General features: G+C 37.0%; 1 protein-coding gene across 5 annotated transcripts in view; it reads right to left on the reverse strand.

Annotated features, from left to right (window-relative positions):
- Positions 1 to 26,557, reverse strand: part of CD2AP (CD2 associated protein) — a 165,979-nt gene that overhangs the window by 106,712 nt on the left and 32,710 nt on the right. For all 5 annotated transcript variants that reach the window (XM_027838415.1, XM_027838412.1, XM_027838413.1 and 2 more), the window contains exons 3-4: positions 14,104 to 14,257; positions 4,533 to 4,633 (exon numbers count right to left, since the gene is read on the reverse strand). In XM_027838415.1, coding sequence (XP_027694216.1) covers positions 4,533 to 4,633; positions 14,104 to 14,257 — 255 coding nt within the window. The remainder of the gene's footprint in view (positions 1 to 4,532; positions 4,634 to 14,103; positions 14,258 to 26,557) is intronic.

Raw genomic sequence — 26,557 nt, forward strand, 5'->3', positions numbered from 1 at the left:
AAAGATAACAGGAAATATAGCTGAATAGATAAAATTGAGACTTTGAGTAAAGAAGACCCTGAAAGGCAAAAAAAGAAATCTACAGTAAGCAATACAGAATATTGACATGAGGCAAACAGTATTTTAGGAAGCTTTCTTTAATTACATACAATAGATTGAGGGTGAAGACACAAGGTAGAAGATTTGCTGTCATAAAGGTCCAATAGGCCTGGGATGTCTACAACAGGCAAATGTCAAGAGACATCTCAAGGAGGTAAATAATTAAATTGTAACTGAAGAGAACCACGCAGACCATGTCTACCCCTTCACCTTACTGATGCCCAAAGAGTTAAAGTGATTCAAATCTACATCTTCCAGCTCCAAATCCAACATTCTTTCAATTGTATCATCCTGTATCTTAACATAATCTCATATGAACTGAATTTACAGTCAAACAGGCTGGGTTTTAGGCCTGGCACTGTTTCTTATATTATTATAGGCAAATCACTTCCCTTCTCTGGACCTCCATTTCCTCCTCTGTAAAATAAAAAGACTGAACTAGATGATGAGTATCTTCTAGTCTTATAAATCCTATGAAGTGATCCAAAAACAAGAAAAATTTCTTGCATGCAAATAACTACAAAATGTTAAAAAGATTGCTAAGCAGCTCTCTATAATTATTACTCACTAATTAGGATCAATAATAGGAATGTTAATAAATAATAAGAGTAGTTACATTATTTTGCTAATAGTAGAAAGGAATTTTAATAATTAGCTATATTATTTGACTTGCTACTTGATGATGTCTCACTCCTATGACTACTAATAAGTGAACAATAAATACAGTTTTGTTTTTTTGGGTTTTTTTTGTTTTTTACCATTTTCAATTTACCAAAGCACAATAGGCTTTTATCTTTGTTTTTATATTACAACATGGGATCTAGGGCTGGAAGAGACCCCGATTATACTCTAATCAATTAGTAAGCAAGGTATACTGAATTTTTTTCCAGGAAGATAAATATTCTGTCTTCCTACTTAAGTCCTTTTTGTACACTATTCTCAAAGTGGGGGGTGGGGAGGGGTAGGAGGAAATGCATCCTGAGAAAGATGAAAACTTGTGGAAAATCCCTAAAATTAAAGTACTCTACCTCCAAAGATGTAAAAAAATTATACAAATCTTTGAGAAACTGGTACAAAGCCTCAGATCCATGAACAAGTATAGGAGGCCTACGATTACAAGGTAAAATGGAAAAGAATAATCAAATCAAGACTGAGCATATACTATTATCAAGTCAGAACTATTTTAAGTTGTCACCATTAAATTAGAATTAGTAAAGTAGTAAATTATGCATTAGGCTTTAGTTTTATTTAAAACTTGACCAAAAAAGAGATAGAGAGGATCATGGAAAATAAAATAGGTAATTTTGATTTGTTGTTGTTCAGTCATTGCCAACCATGCCTGACTCTTCATGATGCCATTTGGGGTTTTCTTGGCAAAAATACCGGAGTAGTTTGCCATTTCCTTTGCTCATTTTACAGATATGGAAACTGAGGTAAACAGGGTCACACAACTAGTAAGTGTCTGAGATCACATTTGAACTCAAGTCTTCCTGACTCCAGGCCTGGTGTTCTATCCACTGCATCATCTACCTACCCAAATTCTGATTAGATAAAATTAAAGTTTTGGTACAAATGAAATCAATGAAGCTAAAATTACAAGGGAAGGAGGTAACTGGGGAGAAAATCTTTGCACCAAGTTTCTTTGATAAAGGTCTCATTTCCAATACATACAAGAAATGGGTTCAAATCTATAAAAATTAGAACTACTGCCCAAATGGTTAATGAAAATGAATAATCAGTTTTCAAAGGGAGAAGTTCAAGATACCAAGTCAAATGGGGGAAAAAACTGCTCCAAATCACTGTTAAGGAAATGCGAATTAAAATAACTCTGAGGTTCCAACTCAGTCAACAGATTGTCAAAAATGAGGAAAAGAAAAAGAAAAATGTTGCAGAGGCTTTAAGGAGTGGGGAATAGCACATTAATGCACTGTTGATGAAGCTTTGAATTGGTTCAGCCATTCTGGAAAACAATTTGGAAATATGCCCAAAAAGTTACTAAATTAGACATACTCTTTGCCCCTACAATATTACTACTAGGCCTATAATTCTAAGATATCACAGAAAAAGAGGCCTCATATGTATAAAAATATTTAGAGTAGGTCTTTTTGTGATGGCAAGGAACAAGAAACGAAGGGATGCCCATAAATTAGGGAAAGGCTGAACAAATTATAGTATATAAATATACAATGATCAACCACAATTGAAGAGGACTGATGATAAAACACGCTACCCACTTTCTGACAGAGAGGTGATGAATTCAGGGTACAGAATGAGGCATGTTTTGGCCATAGCCAGTGCAAAAATCTATTTTGCTTGACTATGCATATATGTTACAAAGACTTTTTCTTTTTTTTTCCCTCCATTTGGAAGGAGGTGGGAGAGAAAACAGATTTCTGTTAAGTTAAAAAAAAATGCAATAAAATTTAAAATAAAAAAAAAATTTTAATGTTCCCTGTTCTTCATCTTTAGGGAAAAAAATAGGGAGAGAAAGAGACTAGAAGTGTGATTTCATTGATAAAGGAAACTCCAGAGGAGCCAATTCTCTTTACCACTGCAGGTCAGCATCTTCTCTTCAATTTACTGTTTTAGAAAACTGTCTAAAGTACTAAGAGGTTAAGTGACTTGGAAAGAATGTGTCCGAGGTAAGTCTCAAACCCAGGTCTTCCTGGATCATAAGCCAGATATCTATCTACAATATTATGCTGCTTCATAGATAATTTGATAACACCATTTAATATCAGTTATTTTACTGAAGAGATATTTTTAAAAATCATTTTAATTCTGGAAAATTCATGATTCTTTTACAAATCTCATATTACACCTCTAGTTTCAGATTAATAGTTGGGACTACTTCATCAAGGAACTTTTGGGCATTTGGTAGTAATGTATTTGTATTGCATATAACATACTATATATATATATGTATATTGCTGGTTTAATTATTTCAAAGATTAATATAAAACAACCTCTTTAAAATTTAAGCAAGCAAATCTAAACAGAGAAATAAATTGAAGACAATCATATGGATCTGACTCCCCACCAGAATATATGGTAGCTTTTTATTCTTCAAATTTATACTTGGAGATAAGAATCTTTATTACAGACAACTATCAAGAAAATTTATAAAATATTGCTCTCTTTAAAAACAAGAAAATCCTAGATTAAAGGTGCAGAGATGTTGGGAATATTTAAAAACCAATTCTAAGTGGTAATGTGATGCCTGGTAGGAAGGAAGGAGCGAGGGAAAGGTTTAGTTGGCATAAATGTTTTCATGAATATCCAAAATGTCTAAGGCCAAGGAATTCTTAAGGTGGGATTCACAACCTTGCATTTTAAATATTTTGATAACCATATTACAACAGTTGCATTCCTCTGTAATATTATATATTTTATGTATTTAAAAAATATTATTCTTCAGAGTCTAGAGGCTTCATTCACCAGAATGACAAAGGAAATACCACAAAACAAAAAAAAAGTTAAGAATCTATGCCATAGGCCAAACTCACTCAATCTGCATAATGAAATTTACTCAAAAATTACTCAAATTTCAAAAATTGCCAGTGTGGGAATTTGCATTGCTTGACTATGAATATTTGTTTAAAAAGGGAGGAGGGGCTTGTTTTATTTTGAATCAGAAGAGCAGGTGGGAGAAAGGGAGACTAACATTCGAATGGCCAAGAAAAGAAGAAAAGAGTCACTCAAACATTTTTTAAAATGCATAGAAGAGAACAAAAAGAAGGACTAAAAGGAAACAGAAAAATACAGGAAAACTCTAAAAGTCACTTACTGAATTCATTATCTACTTAAAAGGAAAACAGATTTTAGGCTTCATATATAATCCTTTTCTGTTTACTTTACATGTGAAAACGATCATTTTATTCGGTGTTTTGATAAGTACAGAATTCTAAAAAATTAGTTTATACCACTGAATTCTATTAAGAGGAGAAAAACATCTTATTTTTCCCCTTCAGGCTTTTGTTAACCTCAGAATCAAAGAGCTTATACGTGTTTACTCTGATTAAAAATTTCAACAGAAAACTGAAACAAAGAAAAATTTTTGTAATAGTCTTATGTGTAATTAACACTATAACAGAGTTATAATCCAAAGTCCACAAACAGATCACACATACCAAATTCAGTAAAAAGAATATATTCAGATCTAGATATGCATAAAATCATTTATGCATACTTTAAAACCATAAATAAAGTTGCATAAATAAGTAAACTTTATAATATACTAAAGTCTATTGAACTTACAATCATTAAAAACATACATATACTTGAATCCTTATACAAAGGAATTAGGCAGCAAAAAAGGTACTTTGTGATTTTTCAAAAAAAGAAACCACATATTTTTCTTATACTTTTAAAAACAAAGCACTAAAAAAGGTAGATCAAATACATTATTTATCTTTAATATCTATTTTGCTTACCTCTTCATTAATATCGATAACATCTCCCAGTCTGAGCTCTAATTCATCTTCATTTTGTGGAACATACTCATAGAGAACTTTACACTGCCGCTTCTTTGCTTCTAAGACAGAAAATTAAGTTTTAAATTAGCATTAAAATAAGAGCAGTACCTTCCTGTTTATATATTTAAATTTAACAAGTTATTTTTATAAAACTGAACCTTTTTAAGCACACAAAGGAGCTAACCACATTTAATTTATGGCCTACATTCTAGACCCAAAGCCCAACCTAGTTAGTTCAATTTCAGTGTAAACTAACAAGTTAGACACACCATTCTGGTCAATGACAATTTCTATTTGTACATCAGAATACACCAATTACATGGAAGAAAACATTGCACTGCCAATTACAAGACTAGAAAAACAGACTTTTAAAGGCTGTATTGGCACAACAGATGAGTCATAGAAGAGTACTCCAGTTCAATAATTGTCTGATTATTTCCTGATCAAAGTCTAAGAACAGTTTTTTTTTTAAGTGCCAGCTATTTGTGAAAAACTTCTACAAAATGCTAGAAGGTAACAATGTGAGAAAATCTGATCTCTTTACTCTTTCCCCTTACCCTCCATATCCAATCAGTTGCCGAATTTCTCTCTAATCTGTCTTCCACACAGCTGTCAAATTAATAGCCCTAACCTGTTCAAAAAGCTTTAGTGAAGGGGCAGCTAGGTGGCACAGTGGATAGAGTATTAGCCCTGAAGTCAGGAGGACCTGAGTTCAAATGCGGCCTCAGACCAAACACTTGACACTTACTAGCTATGTGACCCTGGGCAAGTCACTTAACCCCTATTGCCTAAAAACAAAAAAAAAACAAAAAAAACACAAAAGAACAAAAAAACCCTTAGTGAAGCCCTATTACCTTTGTAAGAATTCCTTACCCAGCTTGCATTTAAAGTATTACACAGTCTGGCTGTTACCTAACCTTCTAAATGTATTTCATATCACTCCCCTTCATGTACTCTCTATATTCCAGAGAAGGTAGTCTATTAGCTCTTCTCAAAACTCGAACTTTCATCTTCCACCTCTGCTTTTGCAAAGGCTGTTATCTGACAGTACTCCTGCACCTCCTTAGACTCTATCTTCTACGTGTACTTTTAAGCAGAGTACTATTTTAGTTGCTCAAATAAGTAAACTTCATAAATATACTGAAGACTATTGAAGTTACCATTATTAAAATCTTACATACACCTGAATATTTATACAAAAAAAATTAGCAATTAAACTACAGAGTGATTTTTTTAAAAAACAGCACATTTGTTTTATAACTTTAAACTATTAGAGTCTAGGGTATTACTAAAGCCAAAGCCAGAGGAGGGTATACAAAGTTCACTGGCAGTTTTCAAATTTGAGTGGGACAAGGTCAAAGTATAATTTTAGAAAATAATCTCACACTTTTGTTCAGAATATGGATTGTAGAAGGAAAAGGCAGGGAGACCAATTAGGAGGCTAAATAATCCAGACTTAGATGATAAAGATTTGGTCTCAGGTAGAACCAATGCTATCAGCAAGAAATGATTTTTAAGGTAAGACAAGATAGAACTCGATGACTGGTTACACAAATTATTTTTTTCTCAACAGCAAAAAAAGAATTAAGATTTTGAGCCTGTGAGACTAAAAGGGCAGTGAAGCCACTGATAAATTGTTAAGTTAACTGGAAAGGGGAGGTGACTCTGGAGAGGAAGGGATGGTAAAAATCAATGATGATACATGTTTTTTTTTTTTTTGGTCTGTGTTTCCTTTTGCAACATGGTCAACACAAAAATTTGTTTTGCATGGCTACACATGTATAATCTATATAAAATTGCTTGGTGCTCAGATGCTTAAAATCTAACCAAAAGCTCAGATTCTTAAGATCTGGTCCACTTGCATGAGTGATACAAATGCTTATATTCCTCAAGAGTCTGGCCAATAGGGCGGATGTTCTAATAAAACTTGTCTTTGGCTGAAAGAAGGCTTGGGTCAAATTCATTCAGGCAGGACCCACATGTTATGATTTTGGAGTCCCAGCACCCTAAACCTCTAAACCTCAACATTTTGGTGGCCTGTATGGGGAAGCTGCCTAATCCCAAGCTCTTCTCCAATCAAGACCGGAAGGCATGTGTTAGAAAAATCTGAAACAAAAATCTACTACAGTGAGTGAGTGAATGATTTTATTTTGAGATGTCTGATGGATCATAATAATCCATCAATAATCAATAATCTACCATCTGAGAGAAATGCCACAAGCTACTCTGAGAGAATGCGATACTGGTGGGAAGTCAGCATTGGAAAAAGCTGAGAGGGTAATTTTAGCCTCAGTCTAAGAAGAGATACCTCCTGGCTCAGTTTCCCCATTATGCTCCTTTGAAAAGGAATACTACCCACCTGGCTATTCCTGAGTCTGGCTATAAGGTGGATCTGATGCTACATGACATGGTCAGAAAACTGTGAATTATTTGAATTCAAGATGTTTTACCTTGAAATATTTGGGCCCTTAATTTTGTCCCTGCTTTATCCTTTTATAGCAAATGTCTATAGTCAGAGCAAATAGATAGCAAAAGATATGAGCACAATGCAAGTATGTGAGATCCTGCTATTTTTACCTGAATATGTATTTATTCAATACCCCCAAACAACTGAAATTAAATCAGAAACATCCTCAGTTTGGTCTGGGGAGGAGAATTTCAGTGATAACTGAAGATAATTGAATTCAGTGATAAAAGAAGATAACTGAAAGTCAGTCTCTAGCAAATTTATTTGTGTAACTATTGAAGGGGGGGGGTGCTTCTACCTGCAAAAAGGTTAAACTTTTGAATAAGTAACAAGATCACATAATTCTGCATGTCAAATGTAAATGATTTTAAAGGAGCTCTTACACTTTTATTTCTCCCTATATCTGGGCCCTGTAGTCTTTTCTGTCAGATTTGTATCTTCCAGACTACAGGCCATTCACCTACAGTTGGTAGCAAACAGCAGGTACCAGTCAATGTCTCCCCATTGCCCCCTGGATGCAGCCTGTGCTCGGTTCCAGTCAACCTCTTTGGGACCCCTTTGAGGCAGGGATGGCTCTATGCCCCTTGCCAGCAGGAAGCAGTTTCAGAAGCCAAGACTTTCTCTCCTTACCCCAAAAGAATTTGGGTCCCATTTGCTTGAGGGGGGGATGATGAAGATGGGATTTGGACCCCTAAAAGGAAAAGACCATGTCATTTTTGGGATCTGAACCCCAAAAAGGAAAATCCTTGGACTTTCCCAAATCCCTGGTGTTTGCCTAAGGCTGTAATCCACTCAACTGGCCTTTCATGGTAGCTATGCCCAATCTCCCAATTCTGTTACCTCCCCATTGCCCCTGGCCACTTCCCACCCTTAATCCTATCTATACCTCATTCTCCCTTGGCCCAGGTGGTCCAGGTATCTGGCCTTCTGTTCACCCCAGTTTATTGGCCACTACCAACCAGATCTTCCTTAGACCCCTGATCCAATCACCCCAAACTATGTGGCCACTCCTAGATCCCTTCCACAGTCTTTCTGTAGTTTGTCTCTGTTAAAGTGCTCAGATTCTTAAAATCTAGCCAAAGGCTCAGATTCTTAAGATCTGGCCTATTTGCATTAATGATATAAATGCTTAGATTCCTTAAGGGTCTGGCCAATATGGCAAATGTTCTAATAAACCTTGTCTTTGGCTGCAAAAATAAAATAAAATAAAATAAAATTGCTTGGCTTCTCAATGGGGATGGAGAGGTGGGAGTGAAGGATAGAATTTGAAATTCATATAGAAAAATTTTTTACATGTAATTTGAAAAAAATATATTAAAAAAATTATCTCTGGTTTAAAAAATATTTACGCAGCACAGTGGAGTAAGGGTCTGCTTGGAAGTCAGTAAGATGAGGAGTAAGTCCTGATTACCCCACTACTCAATGTGTGACCACAGGCAAGTCATTTAACCTCTTTGTGCCCCCATGAAATTTTTTAGAACTATCTTATTTAGGGGCCACTGATGAAATTTTCTTAATCGAGGTCCAGACATGTTGCAGTCACAGGCACAGATCTATTCTTCTATTTGCACATATGTCTTTCAAAAAATCTATGTTGAACCTTCTTGACCTCTCTGCAGCCTTTAGCACTATCAACTACCCTTTTCTTGGTATTTTCTTCTCTCTAGGTTTTCCTGACACTGCTCTGAGTTCTCTTCCTACCTGTCTGACCTCTCTTCCTAAGTGTCTTTTGCTGTATCTTTATACAAGTCATGGCTGCTAGCTGTAAGTATCCCTCAGGGCTCTGTCCTCTACCCTCTCATCTTCTCCATCTACGATATTTTACTGGTGAGCTCATCAGCTCCAATAGATTCAATTCAGTGATTAAGGCTAGGTAAGAAATGAGGCAGATAATGGCCTCTGAACCTAGTAAAAAATAAATAAATAAATAATCATATTTGGGAGGGATAGACCTCAGGGTTCCTGGCCAAAATAGAAACAACTGCTATTTATATTCTCCCTGAGCCAAAGAGGGCCCAAACAAAGACCAAGCAGGGCTTGGCCTGGGATGCACTGTTGACCAATCACTGAGAGCCAAAGTGATTTGGGTTTAAGGCATGGTCCTAAAGGGGGGGGGTGAAAAAAAAAAAGGTGGAAGGAAAGGAAGGAAGGAGCTGTGCTGCCCCACTGGCCAGTTCCAATTGGGTCCCCAGTAGGGCATCAACTATTTCTACTCACAGTGGTTATTGTTTGTGATTCCTTAACATGCAAGTGAAATGGATTTAAGTGATGGAGGGCCATGCAAAGTCAAACTGAGACCTATTAAAGATCTTAACTTAAAAAGGTCAAGGTCTCCCACTGCATCCAGGGCCATCTCCAGTTGTCCTGATCTATATCTCGCCAATGGATCCAGAAGGCTCCGGGAGACAAAGTGAGGCTGGTGACTTTGAACAGTCCTCCCTCACTGCATCACCTCCCTAAGGTCATGGTCCTCTTCAAGAAAGAAGGACAAACAACAACAACAATAGATTCAATTTTTATCTGTATTCAGATGATTTTCTGATCTATTTATCCAGTCCTAACCTCTCTTTCCACCTCCAATGTCACAGCTCCACGTGCCTACTGGACATCTCACGACAGATATCCAACAGACATTAGAACATAACACATCCAAAACTATGAACTCAAATTTTTTCTGCAAACACCCTTCCCACATTCCAATTTCCCTATTACTATTCAAGGCACCATCATCCTCCCAGTAACTCAGGCTCATATCAAAGAGTCATCTTTGACTTTTCACCCCTTATATCCATCCAATCTGTTACCAAGTCCTGTCAATTCTACCTTTCCAACATCTCTTATATATAACACTTTCCTTTTAACCTCTGTTGTCACATTTTTATGCAAGTGGCTCTCATCACCTCACACCTGACTACTACAACAGCCTGCTGGTTGGTCTGCCTGCCTCAAGTTTCTCCCCACTCCTAGTCTATCCTCCATTCAGCTGTCAAAGTGATCTTCCTTAAAAATGAAGGTCTGACTTTATCACCCCAAATCATTAAACTCCACAGACCCCCATTACCTCCAGGAACAAATACAAAATCTTCCGTTTGGCTTTTTATAACCTGGTCCCTTCCTAACTTCCCAGTCTTCTTAAATCTCAGTCCCCTCCTTTCACATATTCTGAGATCCAGCGACACTAGTCTCTTTGCTATTGCTTCCACAAATTACTCACATCTCCCAACTCCATTCATTTTCAATGGCTGGCCCTCAAGCATGCAGTTCATTCCCTCATCTACACCTTTTGGCTTCCCTAGTTTTCTTCAAGTCTTAACTGAACTCCCACCTTCTACAAAAAGCTCTTCCCAGTCTTCCTTATTGTCCATGCCTTCCCTCTGAGATTTTCTCCAATTTATCTTTTATATACCTTATTTGTACATACTAGTTTGCATGCTGTCTCCCTCAATTAGATGCTTGAGCTCCTTGCGATCAGGGGCAGTTTTTGCCTTTCTTTGTATCCCCAGAGCTTACTACAATGCTTGGTACACAACAAGCAGCTAACAAATACTTGTTGAATGACTTTCATAGGCATATAAAAAGATAGTTAAATTAATTGTGATAAATTTCTAATTCACTTGGAGAAGGGCTATCCATAAATCTATGAAATCTTTTTGACCTCCCTCTTTTAGTCACATTTCAGGGAAAGTAACAGCATACAATGTACACATCTGATTACACAGTTTGATATTCTTTCAAAGCTGTTTACAAAATTATTTTCAGTCTTAACACAAGCTGCCATGCCAGATCTAAAGAATCTATAATCAAAACAGCATCAATTTATTATCTCTTATAACTGGAAATATCAAAAGACTTAATAAAGGAGCTACTCACTGTCAATGGGACAAAGGATAAAGGCACAGGAAAGAGGAAGAGGAAACAATCGATACTCCAAGGGAATATCATGAAATAAGGCTGAAAAGAAGGCTGATGCCAGATTATGAAAAACTCTAAATGCTGGGATAACATTTTACTCAGTACACCAAGAGAAACCCTGAAGCTTTTGTACAACACAATCAGACCTGTGTATTAGGAAGAATACTCCTGTAATAATATAAATAATAGTTTGGAGAAGAAAGATATCCATATGTAGGAAGACCAGCTAGGAGGTTATTACATAAATTCAAGAAAAATAAAATAAGAGCCTGAACTAGGGTGGTGGCAGTATGAATAGTAAACAGATAACAGGGGTAGCTAGATGGTGCAGTGGACAGGGCACCAGCCCTGGAGTCAGGAGGCCCGGAGTTCAAATCCAGCCTCAGACACATAACATTCACTAGCTTTGTGACTTTGGGCAAGTCACTTAACCCCAACGATCTTGCCAAAAAAAGAGAGAGAGAGAGAAAGAGAGAGAGAGAGAGAGAGAGAGAGAGAGAGAACAACTGTAAGAAGTACTGCCAAAGTAGAATTTATTGCCTTTAGCATTTGATTGGGCATGCAAGTTCAGGGAAAAGAATGACACCAAGCTTTTAAGCCTACATGATTGGGAGAATTGCAGTGTCATCAACACTAGTGAGAAAGATAAGAATGACTGGTTCTAGATAGAAGATGATGAGTATGGTTTCAGATATGCTGACTTTCAGGGACACCCAGTAGAAGACACCCTAGCAGGAAAGTAGAAATAAGAGAATGGAACTAGGGGAAGAGTTAAGGGTTAGAGATAAAAATTTCATGAGTTATCTGTATATGGATTATAATTGAAGCCATTAGTTAGAGTAAACGTAATCGCCAAAGGAAAATTTTTCACACAGAGAGGGAAAATAGCTTAGGGAACACAAATAAGGGAACATGAGGGGTAGTCAAAGATATGAAGAGAAAAGATATTGTTGTCAATGATAAAAGGAAAGAACGTCAAGTAGGAAGGAGTATTCACACAGCAATGTCAAATGCTGCAGAGAAGTCAAGGGATTGAGAAAAGGCCAATGAATTTGACAATTAATAAATAGCTGGCAACTGAGAGAGAACATATTTTGCAAAGTACTGGGGCAGAAGCAAGAATGCATTGGGGAGTTGATGAGTAAGTAGGTGGTACAGGCAAAGAAACAGTAAGCATAAATTCCTCTTTTTTTGGAATTTTAACAGAAAAAAGAGCATGATAGTGTTGAAGAAGGAAAGGATAGTAGGATCTGTGGAAGGTGTTTTCAAGATAGAAGAGATAAACATATTTATAGGCAGAAGGAAAGGAACCAAGAGAGATAAAAAGACTGAAGATAAGGGATAAGTCTGTCAGTGGGAAGAAAAAGAGGTACTGAGAAAACAGAAGTTTTGGGGACACAGAAAACATGACTTCTATCTTCTGAGCAAAGTAGAAAAATAAATCAATGGCTTAGAGAAAGGGTAAAAATTCTAAAAACTCTTAAGATTTCCAAGGATCTGTGAATTTGGTTAGAAAAAAAATTGCAACTATTTTCACTAACCTCTAACTGAAATTTAGCATCATTTCCGTCAATTATGAATGTAGGCAACCACAGGAGCAGCAACTTTGGCACCAATAGAAATCACAGATATCACATTACAACCTTTGCAGATCTCAAAATATCATTTACACTCATCACTATTTTGAAATTATTCTAGTTACATAAAGCAAGCTTTGGAAGTTTTAGTTACATTTACATCAACATATATTTACAAACTGGGAATTTCAACATTTGTAACCATCCAATAAGAAACTGAAATTGATTTAATGTATAATGACACGTGTTGTACTGTCAAAGGCCATCAGTTTAATATTCTTATTAAAGCTAAACAACAGCTTTCATACTGATGTCTTTAAAAATAAAATTTAATTTTAACATGTCTTTATTTTAAATGTATTTTCTTGTTATTTAATAAACTAAGAAAGCACATGTAACTATATCACAATTTTTAAAACTACCTTGGTAACTGTATTTCAATTTAATTGACTTTTGTAATCTTATATGCTTTATTTTACACATTTAAAAACATTTTGAGAATGGGTGCATTCTCAGTCAAATACCAAAACCGCCAAATATGTCTATCTCATAAAAATGGTTAAAGTACCCTTTTAGAGTGATGAGGAAATGAGGGTCACTAATTTGGGGGCTTGATGAGAGAAGAAACAGTTTGAGCCTGGTTCCACCACCTAACATGTGCCCTTTAACAAGTCATTTAACCCACTCTGAGCTATCACTTAAAGAAGATGAAGATACTATCTCCTATCACCTTGCTAATATGTCAAAGGCCAGTGAAGAGAATCAAAAAAAAGTATATGATGACACTCAATACATTGTAAAGCAAAAACCCCAATATAATTATTAAGTACCTAATACATGGAAAAACACTAGTCAGAGCCTGAGACAGATGCAAAGATAAATATGCACCTGCTCTCAAGAAAATTATAATAAATGGAAACAGAATTTTTTTTTTCTGGTTTAGACCTGTAACCTGTGATTTTATCAGTATAGGAAATTCCCTCCATCCACAAAGGTTCGATAACTCTCCTCCAATTTATAATCTTTGATAGTAACCTGGGGCACTGAAGGGTTGTCACTCACTCACAATCATGCAAATAACATGAATCAGAGGCAGGATTTGAACAGCGATGTTCCTGACTCAAGAACAGTCCTCTATCTGAATAAGCAGCAGCCTCTCACCTTCATCTTTAAAATAGCAGTTTAGATGGACAGCCTTTATTGTAGGTAAAAGTATTATCATTACTCCCATTTTACAGATAAGGAAACTAGGGGTTCAGAAACTTGCCCCAAGTCACAGCAATGGTGTCAGGAATGGAATTCAAAATCCCAAAATTAGTGTTCTTACCAGTACATTAAACCAAATGTAACAATGACAAAACTAAATCTAAGTGCCTAAAAAAACGTAAAAACTAAGAACTAGAAGATAAGAAGATGAGGAGGTCACTTTAGGTAATGAGTAACTATTTTAAACAACAGCCCTAAACCACAAATGATCCATGTACCATTCCTAAATATAAAAGAACAATTTGAATGCTGCTCTTTTGAATTATTCAGACATTATTTAAAAAGGAGGAAAAAAGTTTTTACATACTCTTCTTAACATTTTTGGTTAGGGGATGTGGCTGAATTCCTCCTGCTGGAAGTCCATAAGTGCTTATGCGTTGTACAAGATTGGCTACATTTCCAGGCTTATCTCGTTTGAAAGGAAAATTTTCCTCCTTGGGTTCGATCTCTCTCTTAATTTCCTACAAAGAGGGGAAATAAAAAGAATAAAGCAAAGTAAGTCCTAGAGATTCTATATTATTAAATTCTCTAATACAAAATCAAATCACAATATTTGTTAACGATGGCTATATGGAAAATATTTTTACATAGCAAAACTATGCATAAGAGACCAACAGCACATTAAGGAATGCCTATTTCTAATACAAGTTCCCAGAACTTCGGGGAGAGGTAAGAAATTATTACAATGGGTAGAAGATTATGTAAGAGGTAAACAGTTGCAGATCAGTGCCTAGATGAAAAATGTGAACAGTATTCACATAACCTCTGATACCCTATCTTATTCTCCTCTCTTTCTCCATCTTCATATTTCTTCTACTTCATCTTCTTCAATTAATCTTCTACTTTACACACTACCCTAAATATATCCAGTTGTAATATAGAAATCACAGGGCTAATTTGCAGGGCAGCAAGCAGGTATTTACATTTTGGCTTCTACATTGCTACAACACAAAGTGAGATCAATTTCATTTTCTTACTTTATTATCCATGATATCTGATGTTCCTAATATCATTTAATTTCTTAATAGAATACTTTTATAGCTATTGGGAACTGTGGATCAAGAATATCGAAAAATATTTTGCATTTTTAGCTAACAATAATAAATAAGAAAAAAGGATTAATATAATAAACTAATAAAATAGAGAAAACTTTGTACCAAGTCAAGCCACATATTGAAAGATATTTCTAACAAAAGAATTGAGGCATTATTTTGCCGGGTTTCAGTTTTTTCTAAACAGAAGCTAAAAAATTGTAGATGGAAAATGTGATCTGTCATAGTGAAAAGATGACTACAGAGGTTATAAGCAGACTCAGCTTCGAATCCTTGCCATAGCACTAACTGGGTAACCTTGGGCAAGTCACTTTATGGGCCTCTTTTCTTACTGTAAAATGAGAGTATTAGATTAGATGACCTCTATGAACCCTTTCAGAAAAAGCACATTTCCATTTAAACTTCCTCTATAAAGAACCCTTGAGAAAAGAGACACACTGGATACTGCTATTTTCAGTACAGTGGAATTAATAAATTATATTTTAAATACTTTTTAATGGAAAACTTTTTAAAATAAAGAATATACTTAATATAAATTTAACTATCTATGGACAATTCAGGGTCATGTTTATGCAAACAGAGTACTGTGATCTACAGTAGATGCCAATGCAGTGCTATATCCTACCCAGTATGCAGAAAGACCAACATCCCTGCCCTCTTCCCACCTCAATTCAAGTGGGCTAATTTTTTCTTAAAAAGTATTGAGACCATGTTCAAGATCTCGTTGGCTTGGCAGACCAAAGGAGCAGGCTGTTGACATCAATACGTCTGCCTGTGTACAAAGCAACCATAACAAACTCAAAGCATGTTCCAATGCAATGATGATCAAGACTATCAAATAGGAGCAGAGCCAAGATGGCGGAGTGAAAGCAGTGACTTGCTTGAGCTCTCCCACAAACCCTCCAAATACCTGTAAAAAATGACTCTAAACAAATTCTAAAGCAGAAGAACTCACAAAAAGACAGAGTGAAACAAATTTCCAGCCCAAGACAACCTGGATGGTTGATCAGAAAGGTTTATCTCTCTGGGCGGGGAGAGGAGCGCAGTGCAGCATGGGCTCGCAGGCCGCAGCAACCCTGCAGCAGGCCTCAGAGGGCTGAATGGCAGGCAGCTGTGGCGGTTTCAACCCATGAACATCACTGTGAGGGACTGTCTGATGTTGGCTACTGCCAAGTGGGGATTGTGACAAGATGGGGTAGGAACAAGATATTAGGAAGTAACCGGAGCTCACACTCCCGAGGCAGGGGCTGTGCTAGGCGGAGTTGTGGTAAACTGGGATGGGGGCTGGATACAGAGAAGTAACCGGAGCGCTCCTGAGGCAGTGGGCAGTGCTATGTGGAGCTGTGATAAGCTGGGGAAGGAACAGAATACAAGGAAGTAGCCGGAGCACGTGCTCCTGAGGCAGGGGGCTGTGCCACGTGGGAGTGGGACGGCAGAGAACGAGTTCCTTTGTCTAGTCCTCTTCCCTAGGTGCAACGTTAACCCCAGACGCCTCCTTCCTGTGTCCTTCCTGACTTCCTGGGTCACGTACTTTCCCTTTGTGTAGCACTGACCCCAGACGCCTCCTCCCGGTATCTGGGCCTGATTTCCTGGGTCACATACTCTCCCTTTGTCTATGCAGGATAACACAAGATTTAGCAGCTTCTACATTAAGGAACCACAGGGCATGGAATATAACATTCCAGAGGGCAAAGGAGATAGGATTACAACCAAGAATCACCTACCCAGCAAAACTGAGTATAATCCTTCAGGGGAAAAAATGGTCATTCAGTGAAATAGAGGACTTTCAAGCACTCTTGATGAGAAGACCAGAGCTGAATAGAAAATTTGACTTTCCAATACAAGACTCAAGTGGAACATGAAGAGGTAAACCAGAAAGAGAAATCATGAGAGACTTATTAAGGTTGAATTGTTTACATTCCTGCACGGAAACATGATATTTGTAAGTCATGAGGCCTTAGGGTAGTTGTAGGGAAAAAATTTTATGTAGATAGATAGAGAGATAGAGAGATAGATAGATAGATAGATAGAGGGCACAGGGTGAGTTGAAAATGAAGGGGTCACATCTGGAGAATAAAATTAAGGGGTGAGAGGATTACAGTAGGAGAAGGAAAAAGGGAGAGGTAGAATGGGGTAAATTATCTCACAAAAAAAAAAAACAAAAGAAAAGGCTCTTACAGTGGAGGGGAAATGGGAGAAGGTGAGAGGGAATGAGTGAACCTTATTCTCATAGGATTAGACTTAAGGAAGGAATAACATACACACTCAATTGGGTATGGAAATCTGTCTTACCCTACAGGAAAATGGGGGAGGGAAGGGGACAAGAGAGTAAGGGGATGACAGAAAGGAGGGCAGATTGGGAAAGGGGGTAATCAAAAGCAAATACTTCTGAGGAGGGACAGGGTCAAAAGAAAGAATAGAATAAATGGGGGGTCAGGATAGGATTAAGGGAAATAGAGATAATTTTTCACACTGCATAACTGCACATGTATAACCTATATTGAATTGCTTGCCTTTTCAACGAGGGTGGGGGGGAGGAAGGGAGAAAATTTGGAACCCAAAGTATTAAAAACACATGTTTAAAAAAAATGTTTTCACATGCAACTGGGAAATAAGAAATACAGGAAATGGATACAGAAGTCTATCTTGCCCTACAGGAAAACAGAAGGGGAAGGGGATAAGAGAAGGGAAGGCAGACTAGGGGACAGGGTATTCAGAATTCATGCCATCTTGGGGAGGGGGGAGGGGTGAGATGGGGTGAAAATTTGGAACTCAAAATCTTGTGGAAGTAAATGTTGAAAACTAAAAATAAATAAATTTATTAATTAAAAAAAAGAAAAAAAAAAGACTATCAAATACAAACACCATTAAGCTTCTCCCTCCATTCCAAGACTAAACAAGATTTCCAGAAACTTGAAGGTACCTATTAGAGAGGTAAAGAACCAGGGAACCAAAAACAGTCCCTGAAATTAGTAGGATCTAAGTCCTGCCAGTTTCATAAAGCTCACTGCCCATAAAGGCATCATCTGGAACAATTCAACATTTAAGTTCATGTTTCTCTCTGAATCACAACAAGAAACATGGTCAGCCTGTGTTTCAAGAGAATCTTCCTGGAGGCCTGAGACCAGTACAATCTCTTACATTTAATGGGAGCTTATCAGGACCCCAAAAGGGGACTGTGCCAACTTCTGGTGGGGACTGTGCAGAGACTGAGACAAGGCTGAGGCCTGTACTCATTCTAGGTCACTAGGAGACTTGAGGAAGAACTGAAGCACAAATGGACCTGTGATTTCCTTCACTTAGGCAGCTGCTGAAAAAGAAACTCCCTCTACCAATGTAGGTCTTTCTCTGCACTTATAATCTTAGAGTTGTATAGAGCACTAAAAAGTTAGTGGCAGTGTAAATAAATGAGAGGTTGTGAATCCTGGTCTTCTCAAGTCCTAGACTAGCTCTCAATCCTCTAAGCAACAATACTTTTTTACTTCCTCTTAAAGAAGCCAAAGATTTCATTAAAGTTTCTTATCTACCCTGACACACTGTTACAGAATCATATTTGACTTGCAATCCACTAAAACTGCCAGCTCTTTTCCAGGTAAAATGCTACTCTAGCCATGCCTGGCCTATCTTATGTTTGAGGACTGGCTTTTGTTTGTTTTTAAATAACAGGAAAAAAAAATCTAAGACTTTTTATGTATCCCTATAAACTTTATCACAGTAGATACTGGCTCAATGTTCTAGCCCAGGAGTGGAGAACCTGTCACATCTAGGCTACATGTGGCCTCGAGGCTCCTTTTCTAGCCTAAAGGTCAGCAAACTTTTTCTGTAAATAGTCCAGAAATAAATATTCTAGGCTTTGTGGGCCAAGAACCAAAGTCAAGGATATTATATAGGCAGTCAGTTAAGCTGTAATGCATATTTCAAAAATATAAAGTTATTCCAGTGTGATTTATATATTAAGGAACACTTTAAGCATAACTCAAATTTTAAGTTTGCTTCTGCTCCATTTCTTCCTCAAGAAACAGCTTGAATGCAGAAAACTACCACTTAACAATAACTCACAAGCTGCAACACTTCTCACATTCACTTTCACAAGAAAACTTCAGGTCTTTGTCAAGGTAAAGTGTCATAGTTATTGTAGTTTTTCTGACGCAGTAGTAGCTCTGGGCAGAGAAGGGCTGGTCTTACCTACCACCACCCCATCACCCACTTTGGAGGGAGGCTTCTGCCCTGAGGCCTGGAGTTGCAGCTTTTGCAACAAGACTGGAAAACTTCCAAAAGACTTTGCTAGCCTAACCATGAGAATCCAGATAAAGACCAAGCAGCCAGAGACTATGGATGCCACCAGTACACTGCCACTACTTATTGTAGTAATTATGTATTTAACCATTTAATATGTGCAAAAATGTGCTATTTTTATCAGGTTCCATCTTTTTTTTAAATGTGTCATGAATGAAGTTTTTGAGCAGTGTAACCCTAGCCGCATTTTCCCTATAAACACTGTGGTTTTTGAGTGATTTTGCACAGTGAAGTACTTTTGGTAAAACACTATAGGAGAACTAACAAGAGAAAAAATAAATTTCCACAACATTTTTATTGAATTCAAGATGTAATACTTTAGTACAATTTTATAATAATGTAGGTCTACTAATAAGAATGGAAGTCTTTTTTAAGTGGATGACATTTCACTTAATTGGGGTTCAAAGTCAGTGTTCTTTGTCATCAAAATCAACCACAAAGATTTCTTTGTTAATATTGATTTATAATGAGATTTTATGTATTTTATTTCATTTTTGAAAATGTCATTTCACATAGATAGGTACTACCAAATACTGATATCAATCCACAAGAACATGATTTTAATTTGAGTATGTTCATTGCTAGGAAGGCATCTATTGTTCAATCATTTCACTCATGTCCTACTCTTAGTGACCCCATTTGGGATTTTCTTGGCAAAGATACTAGAGAGTTTGCCATTTCCTTCTCCAGCTCACTTTATAGATGTGGAACTGAGACAAACACAGTTAAGTGGCTTGCCCAGGGTGACACTGCTAGTAAGTGTCTGAAGCTGTATTTAAACTTAGGAAGGTGAGTCTTCCTGACTTCAGGGCCAACACTCTATCCATTAAGCCACCTAACAAGGCATTTATATAATTATATGAAAATTTTTTCTTGATATTTGTCTCTTAGCATGTTATTACATTGCAGATTAATCACTTCCAATTGAAGGAGAGGTGAAAGCTGCTTAAATGGACAGCAAAACTGATTTTGAAATGTGGAGATTTCTTTTGCACCTCCATCAATGCCCAAAACATTCTGTTGGAACTGTAGTTTGAGTTCAGAAAATGTATCTGCTGAACATTTGCGTGGGAATACAGATCTTGCTTCTTGTTTTAATTTTAGACACTATGGAAAGTATATATAGCATACTTGACATTACTTGTGATTCAAACTGCTAGCAGGACTTTGCTGCAGTGTATAATCAATGTTTTGCCTAGTAATTTTAGAAATTCAAGAAATATTATTAAGTCTACAGGAAAAAATAACTTCCAAAGCCATTCAGTGTTTAACAATAGTGGTTGAGGATAGTTCTTGTCCAACAAAATTTCAATCTCAGCCCTGAACTCAAAAAAAAAAAATTCATAATAAAACTTTTTTTCCCTTCCTCTTCTCTTCTTTTGACATGATGAGTATGCACTGGTAATAAAAACTGTCACAGTATAACAATATGCATGGCATTGGAAATGCTGCTGAATTATATGTACATTGCTCAGTCACTATAAACTACTCGATGCGGTGCAAAAGCAATCATAAGCAAAATGTGAAAGAATAAATAAAATTTACTTATGGAAATTGAAATTTTAATTTTACATGATATTCCTGTCATTGATCTTCCTGAAGAGCAGGAGTTTAAAAAAAGGAGGAAGGGGCCCCGTGAACATTCTATTTCAAGAAATTATAGATGAAAACTTCCTAGATCTATGAGAACCAGGCAATAAAGTACAGATTTTAAAAAAAAAATCATCTCCAGAAATGTCATATTCAAAAGCCAAAGAAACCTAGAAAGGAAAAATTTATTGGAGAAAAGGGAAAGAAGTATAGGATAATGTATTGTTAACATTTCGAACAGATGAAGAAATGCGATCCTCCTGCAAATCAGTATCTTTAAACAGATATATATATAATATATATATAAATATATATCCTAACCTCTCTCGACCTCCAGTCTTGAACCTTCAATTGCTTACTGGGCATCTTAAAATGTCCCAAAGACATCGTAAACTCAATATTTCTAAAATTGAACTCAAAATCTTTCTGCAAAAACCATTCCCACATTCCAATTTCCCTATTACTATTGAAGGCACCATCGGTCCTCCCAGTAACTCAGGCTCATATCAAAGAGTCATCTTTGACTAAACCCTTATATCCAATCTGTTACCAAGTCCTGTCAATTCTACCTTTGCAACATCTCTTATATATAACACTTTCCTTTTAACCTCTGTTGTCACATTTTTATGCAAGTGGCTCTCATCACCTCACACCTGACTACTACAATAGCTCCCCCCACTCCCAGTCTATCCTCCATTCAGCTGTGAAAGTGATCTTCCTTAAAAATGAAGGTCTGACTTTTTCATCCCAAATCATTAAACTCCAGAGGCCCCCATTACCTCCAGGAACAAATACAAAATCTTCTGTTTGGCTTTTTATAACCTGGTCCCTTACTAACTTCCCAGTCTTCTTAAATCTCAGTCCCCTCCTTTCATATATTCTGAGATCCAGCGACACTAGTCTCTTTGCTATTGCTTCCACAAATTACTCACATCTCCCAACTCCATTCATTTTCAATGGCTGGCCCTCAAGCATGCAGTTCATTCCCTCATCTACTCCTTTTGGCTTCCCTAGTTTTCTTCAAGTCTGAGCTAAACTCCCACCTTCTGCAAAAAGCCCTTCCCAGTCTTCTTTATTGTCCATGTCTTCCTCTGAGATTTTCTCCAATTTATCTTTTATATACCTTATTTGTACATACTTGTTTGCATGTTGTCTCCCTCAATTAGATGCTTGAGTTCCTTGTGATCAGGGGCAGTTTTTGCCTTTCTTTGTATCCCCAGAGCTTACTACAATGCCTGGTACACAGCAGGCATTTAACAAATACTTGTTGAATGACTTTCATAGGCATATAAAAAGAAAGATCATTCAATTAATTGCAATAAATTTCTAATTCACTTGGAGAAGGGCTATCCATAAATCTATGAAATCTTTTTGACCTATTTTATTCACACTACAGGGAAAGCAACACCACACAACGTACATGTTGATTTTGTGATTTTCTTTCAAGAAAGAATAAGGAAGAGCTGACATTAAATGAACTTCACTCTTAACTGAAATTAACAAAGAAGGGTTAAACAATTATATAAACAAGTTTAGTATAGAAACTCAAAAGGGAAACTTGGAACAAAATGTTAAAAGTGAGGGCAATAAAAGGTGGGAATAGCTACAAGAAAAAAAAATAAACTTCTTGATCTTGAAAGGGAAATTATAAAGGAAGGAAAAGAAGCAAAGTAAAAACTATATTGTAAGGGAGTACCCACCAATTGGAGAATGGTTGAACAAATTGTAGTATATGAATGGTATATTAAATAGTAAGAAACGGCACATACACAAAAAAAGATTACAATGAAATAATGTACAGTGAAGTCAAGAGAACAATTTATACAAGCACAACACTGTCAAGAGAAACAACTCTGAAAAACTAAGAACTCTGATCAATGCAATGACTGACCAAATACATCTCCAGAGGACCTGTGATTGAAACCTGTTACCAACTTCCTCACAGAAGTGATAAGTCAAAGATCAGAAAGAGTTACACATTTAGCACATGTCCACTCTATGGATTCATTTTTACTTTGTTTATTTGATACAAGGATTGTTTTTTCTCTGGTGGAAAGGGACTTGCTATTTAACTGCTATGGGGATTTCCAGATGAGGAAACTCCTTCTACCAATTTAAGTCAGCACCTTCTCTACAATTTACTCTCTTACAGAATTGCCCCTACCTCAGAAAAAGGTTGAATAACTTGTTCAAGATCACACAGCCAGTTCTATGTGTCAGAAGGCAGGACATGAACACAAGTATACTTACCTCCAAGAATCTCACTATCCACCTATGTCAAATTGCCTGCTAGAGTATTTTTATTTTTGTCTATGATTCTATTTCATTAAAAACACAGGTTACAAATATATCCAAAATCTAACCACTAAACAGTGTTCTCGTTTTAATCTTTCTGTTACACAACTTAAAGAAGAAGAGATATTAAAAGGTATATCTAAATTATCAAACCCTTAGCCAAAAAGTACTCAGGCTGCTCATATTATAGATAAATAAAAAATATGACAATGAGGGAAATTTTAAAAAATTAAAAGTACAGGGTTATCAGGAGAAAATCTCTGCAAGAAGTACAGCTACTTCCTTCCAGAAGCCTAGATCAGAAAATATTAGTTCAGGCACCTTGTTTTATTGTGCTTTACTTGGCCTCAAAAATAATTGCATTTTTTACAAATTGAAGGTTTGTGGCAACCCTGTGTCAAGCAAGTCTATCGGTACCATTTTTCTAACAGCATGTGCTCTCATAATGTCTTTATTGTTGTTGTTCAGTTGTTTTCAATCATGTCCAACTCTTCATGACCCCTTTTTGGGGTTTTCTTGGCAGAGACACTGGAGTGGTTTGCAATTTCCATCTCCAGTTCATTTTACAGATGAGGAAACTGAGGTAAACAAGGTTAAATGACTTGTCCAGGGTTACACAGCTAGGATTTTGAGGCTAGATTTTGAAACCAGATCTTCTTGACTCCAGATTCAGCACTCTACCCACTGATCCACCTAATTGTCCCATCATGTCTCTGTGTCACATTTTGGTACTTCTCACCCTATTTCAAAGTTTTTCATCATTATTATATCTGCTATGGTGATCTGTCATCTGTGATGTTACAATTATAATTGTTTTTGGGCTCCACAAAACATATTCATTTAGGACAGTGAATTTAACATGTTATGTGTGTTCTGACTGCTCTATTGGTGGGACATCCCCATCTCTCTCCCTCTCCTTGGGTCTCCCAATTCCCCAAGACACAACAACATTGAAATTAGACCAATTAATAACTCTACAATGGCCTCTAAGTGTCCAAGTGAAAGAGTCAATCGACGCAGCATACGCCATTGTTGTCTTATTTTAAGAAATTGCCACAGCCACCCAACTTTCAGCAACCACCACTTTCATCAGTCAGTAGCCATCAACATCGAGGCAAGACTCTCTACTAGCAAAAAAGATTACAATTCACTAAAGGCTCAGATGGTGATTAACATTTTTGGGCAAATTTTTTAATTAAAGTATATACATTTTTGAAGACGCAATAATACTGCACACTTAATAGACTACAATATAGTCTAAACATAATTTTTATATACACTGGAAAACCAAAAGATTACATGTGGTCAAGTAAAAATGTTCTATATTTATTAGTAAAGAGTACATACAACCAGTTGGATCTTGTCTTTTTTTGGTGATAAATAAATATAACCCTTAATATAAAATAAGGGAGGGGTGGAGCCAAGATGGTGGAGTAAAAGCAGTGACTTGCTTGAGCTCTCCCCCAAAACCCTCCAAATAACTGTAAAAAATAGCTCTAAACAAATTCTAAAGCAGCAGAACTCACAGAAAGACAGAGTGAAACAAATTTACAGCCCAAGACAGCCTAGATGGTTGATCAGAAAGGTACATCGGGCTGAGCGGGGAGACGAGCACAGTTCGGGAGCTGCTCAGGCCTCAGTGAACCTGAAGCAGGCCTCAGAGGACTGAATCCCAGGCAGCTGTGGCAGTTTCCAGACTTCTCAACCCACCAACACCAAAGACAACTTGGAAGGTCAGTGAGAAAAGTCTGTGTCTGTGGTGAGAGAGAGAAGTGCGGTTCTAGCCCCAATCCCTATGCTTGGCCCCCCGGGCTACAGCTGCTTCCAGAACTTCCGGCCCACAGACTAAAGGGGGAATATCAAGTGGCTGATCAGAGGGGGATTGTAGGGATCTCTCTGCTGGTGCAGGATTCTCTTGCTTTGCCAGTGCTTGGATCTGGGTCACAGTTCTAGATGGCAGTCCTGGGCTGAAGAGGAGGTCTGGGGTGGTGGAGCTTGTAGTGGCAATGGAAAGGAAATCCTCCTCATAGTTGTAAGACAGAGAAGAGTGCTTGCAGTCACTCATAGACCAGAGCACAGGCCAGGAAAAGAATAAACACCTCCCCCTTGATCATACCACCTTGGAAGAACTGAAAATTTATAGGTCACTAGAAGTATCTCTGAAAACAGCTGCACAAAACCCCTGAAGCTTGGGATAGTGCATTCTTCACACTGGAAGCAGACACCTACCTTAACAAAGAGTTTAAAACTCAAATAATTGGCTGGGATCATAAGCAAACAGCGCAAAAAGAGTCACACCATAGAATCTTACTTTGGTGACAAAGAAGATCAAAACATACAACCAGAAGAAGGCAACAAAGTCAAAGCTCCTACATCCAAAGCCTCCAAGAAAAATCTGAACTGGTCCCAGGCCATGGAAGAGCTCAAAAAGGATTTTGAGAAGCAAGTAAGAGAAACAGAGGAAAAACTGAGTGTGATGCAAGAAAATCATGAAAAACAAGTCAACAGCTTGCTAAAGGAGACCCAAAAAAATACTGAAAAAAATAACACCTTAAAAAATAGCCTAACCCCAATGGCAAAAGAGGTACAAAAATGAGGAGAAGAATGCCCTAAAAAGCAAAACTGGCCAAATGGAAGAGGAAGTCCAAAAGCTTATGAAGAAAACACTTCCTTAAAAATTAGAATGGAACAATTGGAAGTGAGTGACTTTATGAGAAATCAAGACTCTGTAAAACAAATCCAAAAGAATGAAAAAACAGAAAACAATGTGAAATACCTCACTGGAAAAACAACTGACCTGGAAAATAGATCCAGGAGAGAGAATTTAAAAATTATTGGACTATCTGAAAGCCATGATCAAAAAAAGAGCCTAGTCATCATCTTTCAAGAAATTATCAAGGAAAACTGCCCTGATATTCTAGAACCAGAGGGCATAACAGAAATGGAAAGAATCCACTGATCACCTCCTGAAAGAGATCCCCAAAGGAAAACTCCTAGGAATATTGTAGCCAAATTCCAGAGTTCCCAGGTCAAGGAGAGAATACTGCAAACAGCCAGAAAGAAACAATTCGAATATTGTGGAAACACAATCAGGATAATACAAGTTTTAGCAGTTTCTACATTAAGGGACCACAGGGCATGGAATATAATATGCCAGAGGGCAAAGGAGATAGGATTACAACCAAGAATCATCTACCCAGAAAAACTGAGTATAATCCTTCAGGGGAAAAAATGGTCATTCAATAAAATAGCGGACTTTCGAGCACTGAATAGAAAATGTGACTCTCAGATTCAAGTGAAACATGAAGAGGTAAACAGGAAAGAGAAATCATAAGAGACTTATTAAGGCTGAACTGTTTACCTTCCTGCATGGAAAGATGATATTTGTAACTCATGAGACCTTTGTCAGTATTAGGGTAGTTGGAGGGAAAAAATTATATGTATGTGTACATATACATAGATAGATAGATAGATAGATAGGTAGATAGATAGATAGATAGATAGATAGATAGATAGATAGATAGATAG

This window comes from Vombatus ursinus, unplaced genomic scaffold (assembly GCF_900497805.2).
Source record: "Vombatus ursinus unplaced genomic scaffold, bare-nosed wombat genome assembly UNPS02014826.1, whole genome shotgun sequence".
NCBI classification, from domain to species: domain Eukaryota; kingdom Metazoa; phylum Chordata; class Mammalia; order Diprotodontia; family Vombatidae; genus Vombatus; species Vombatus ursinus.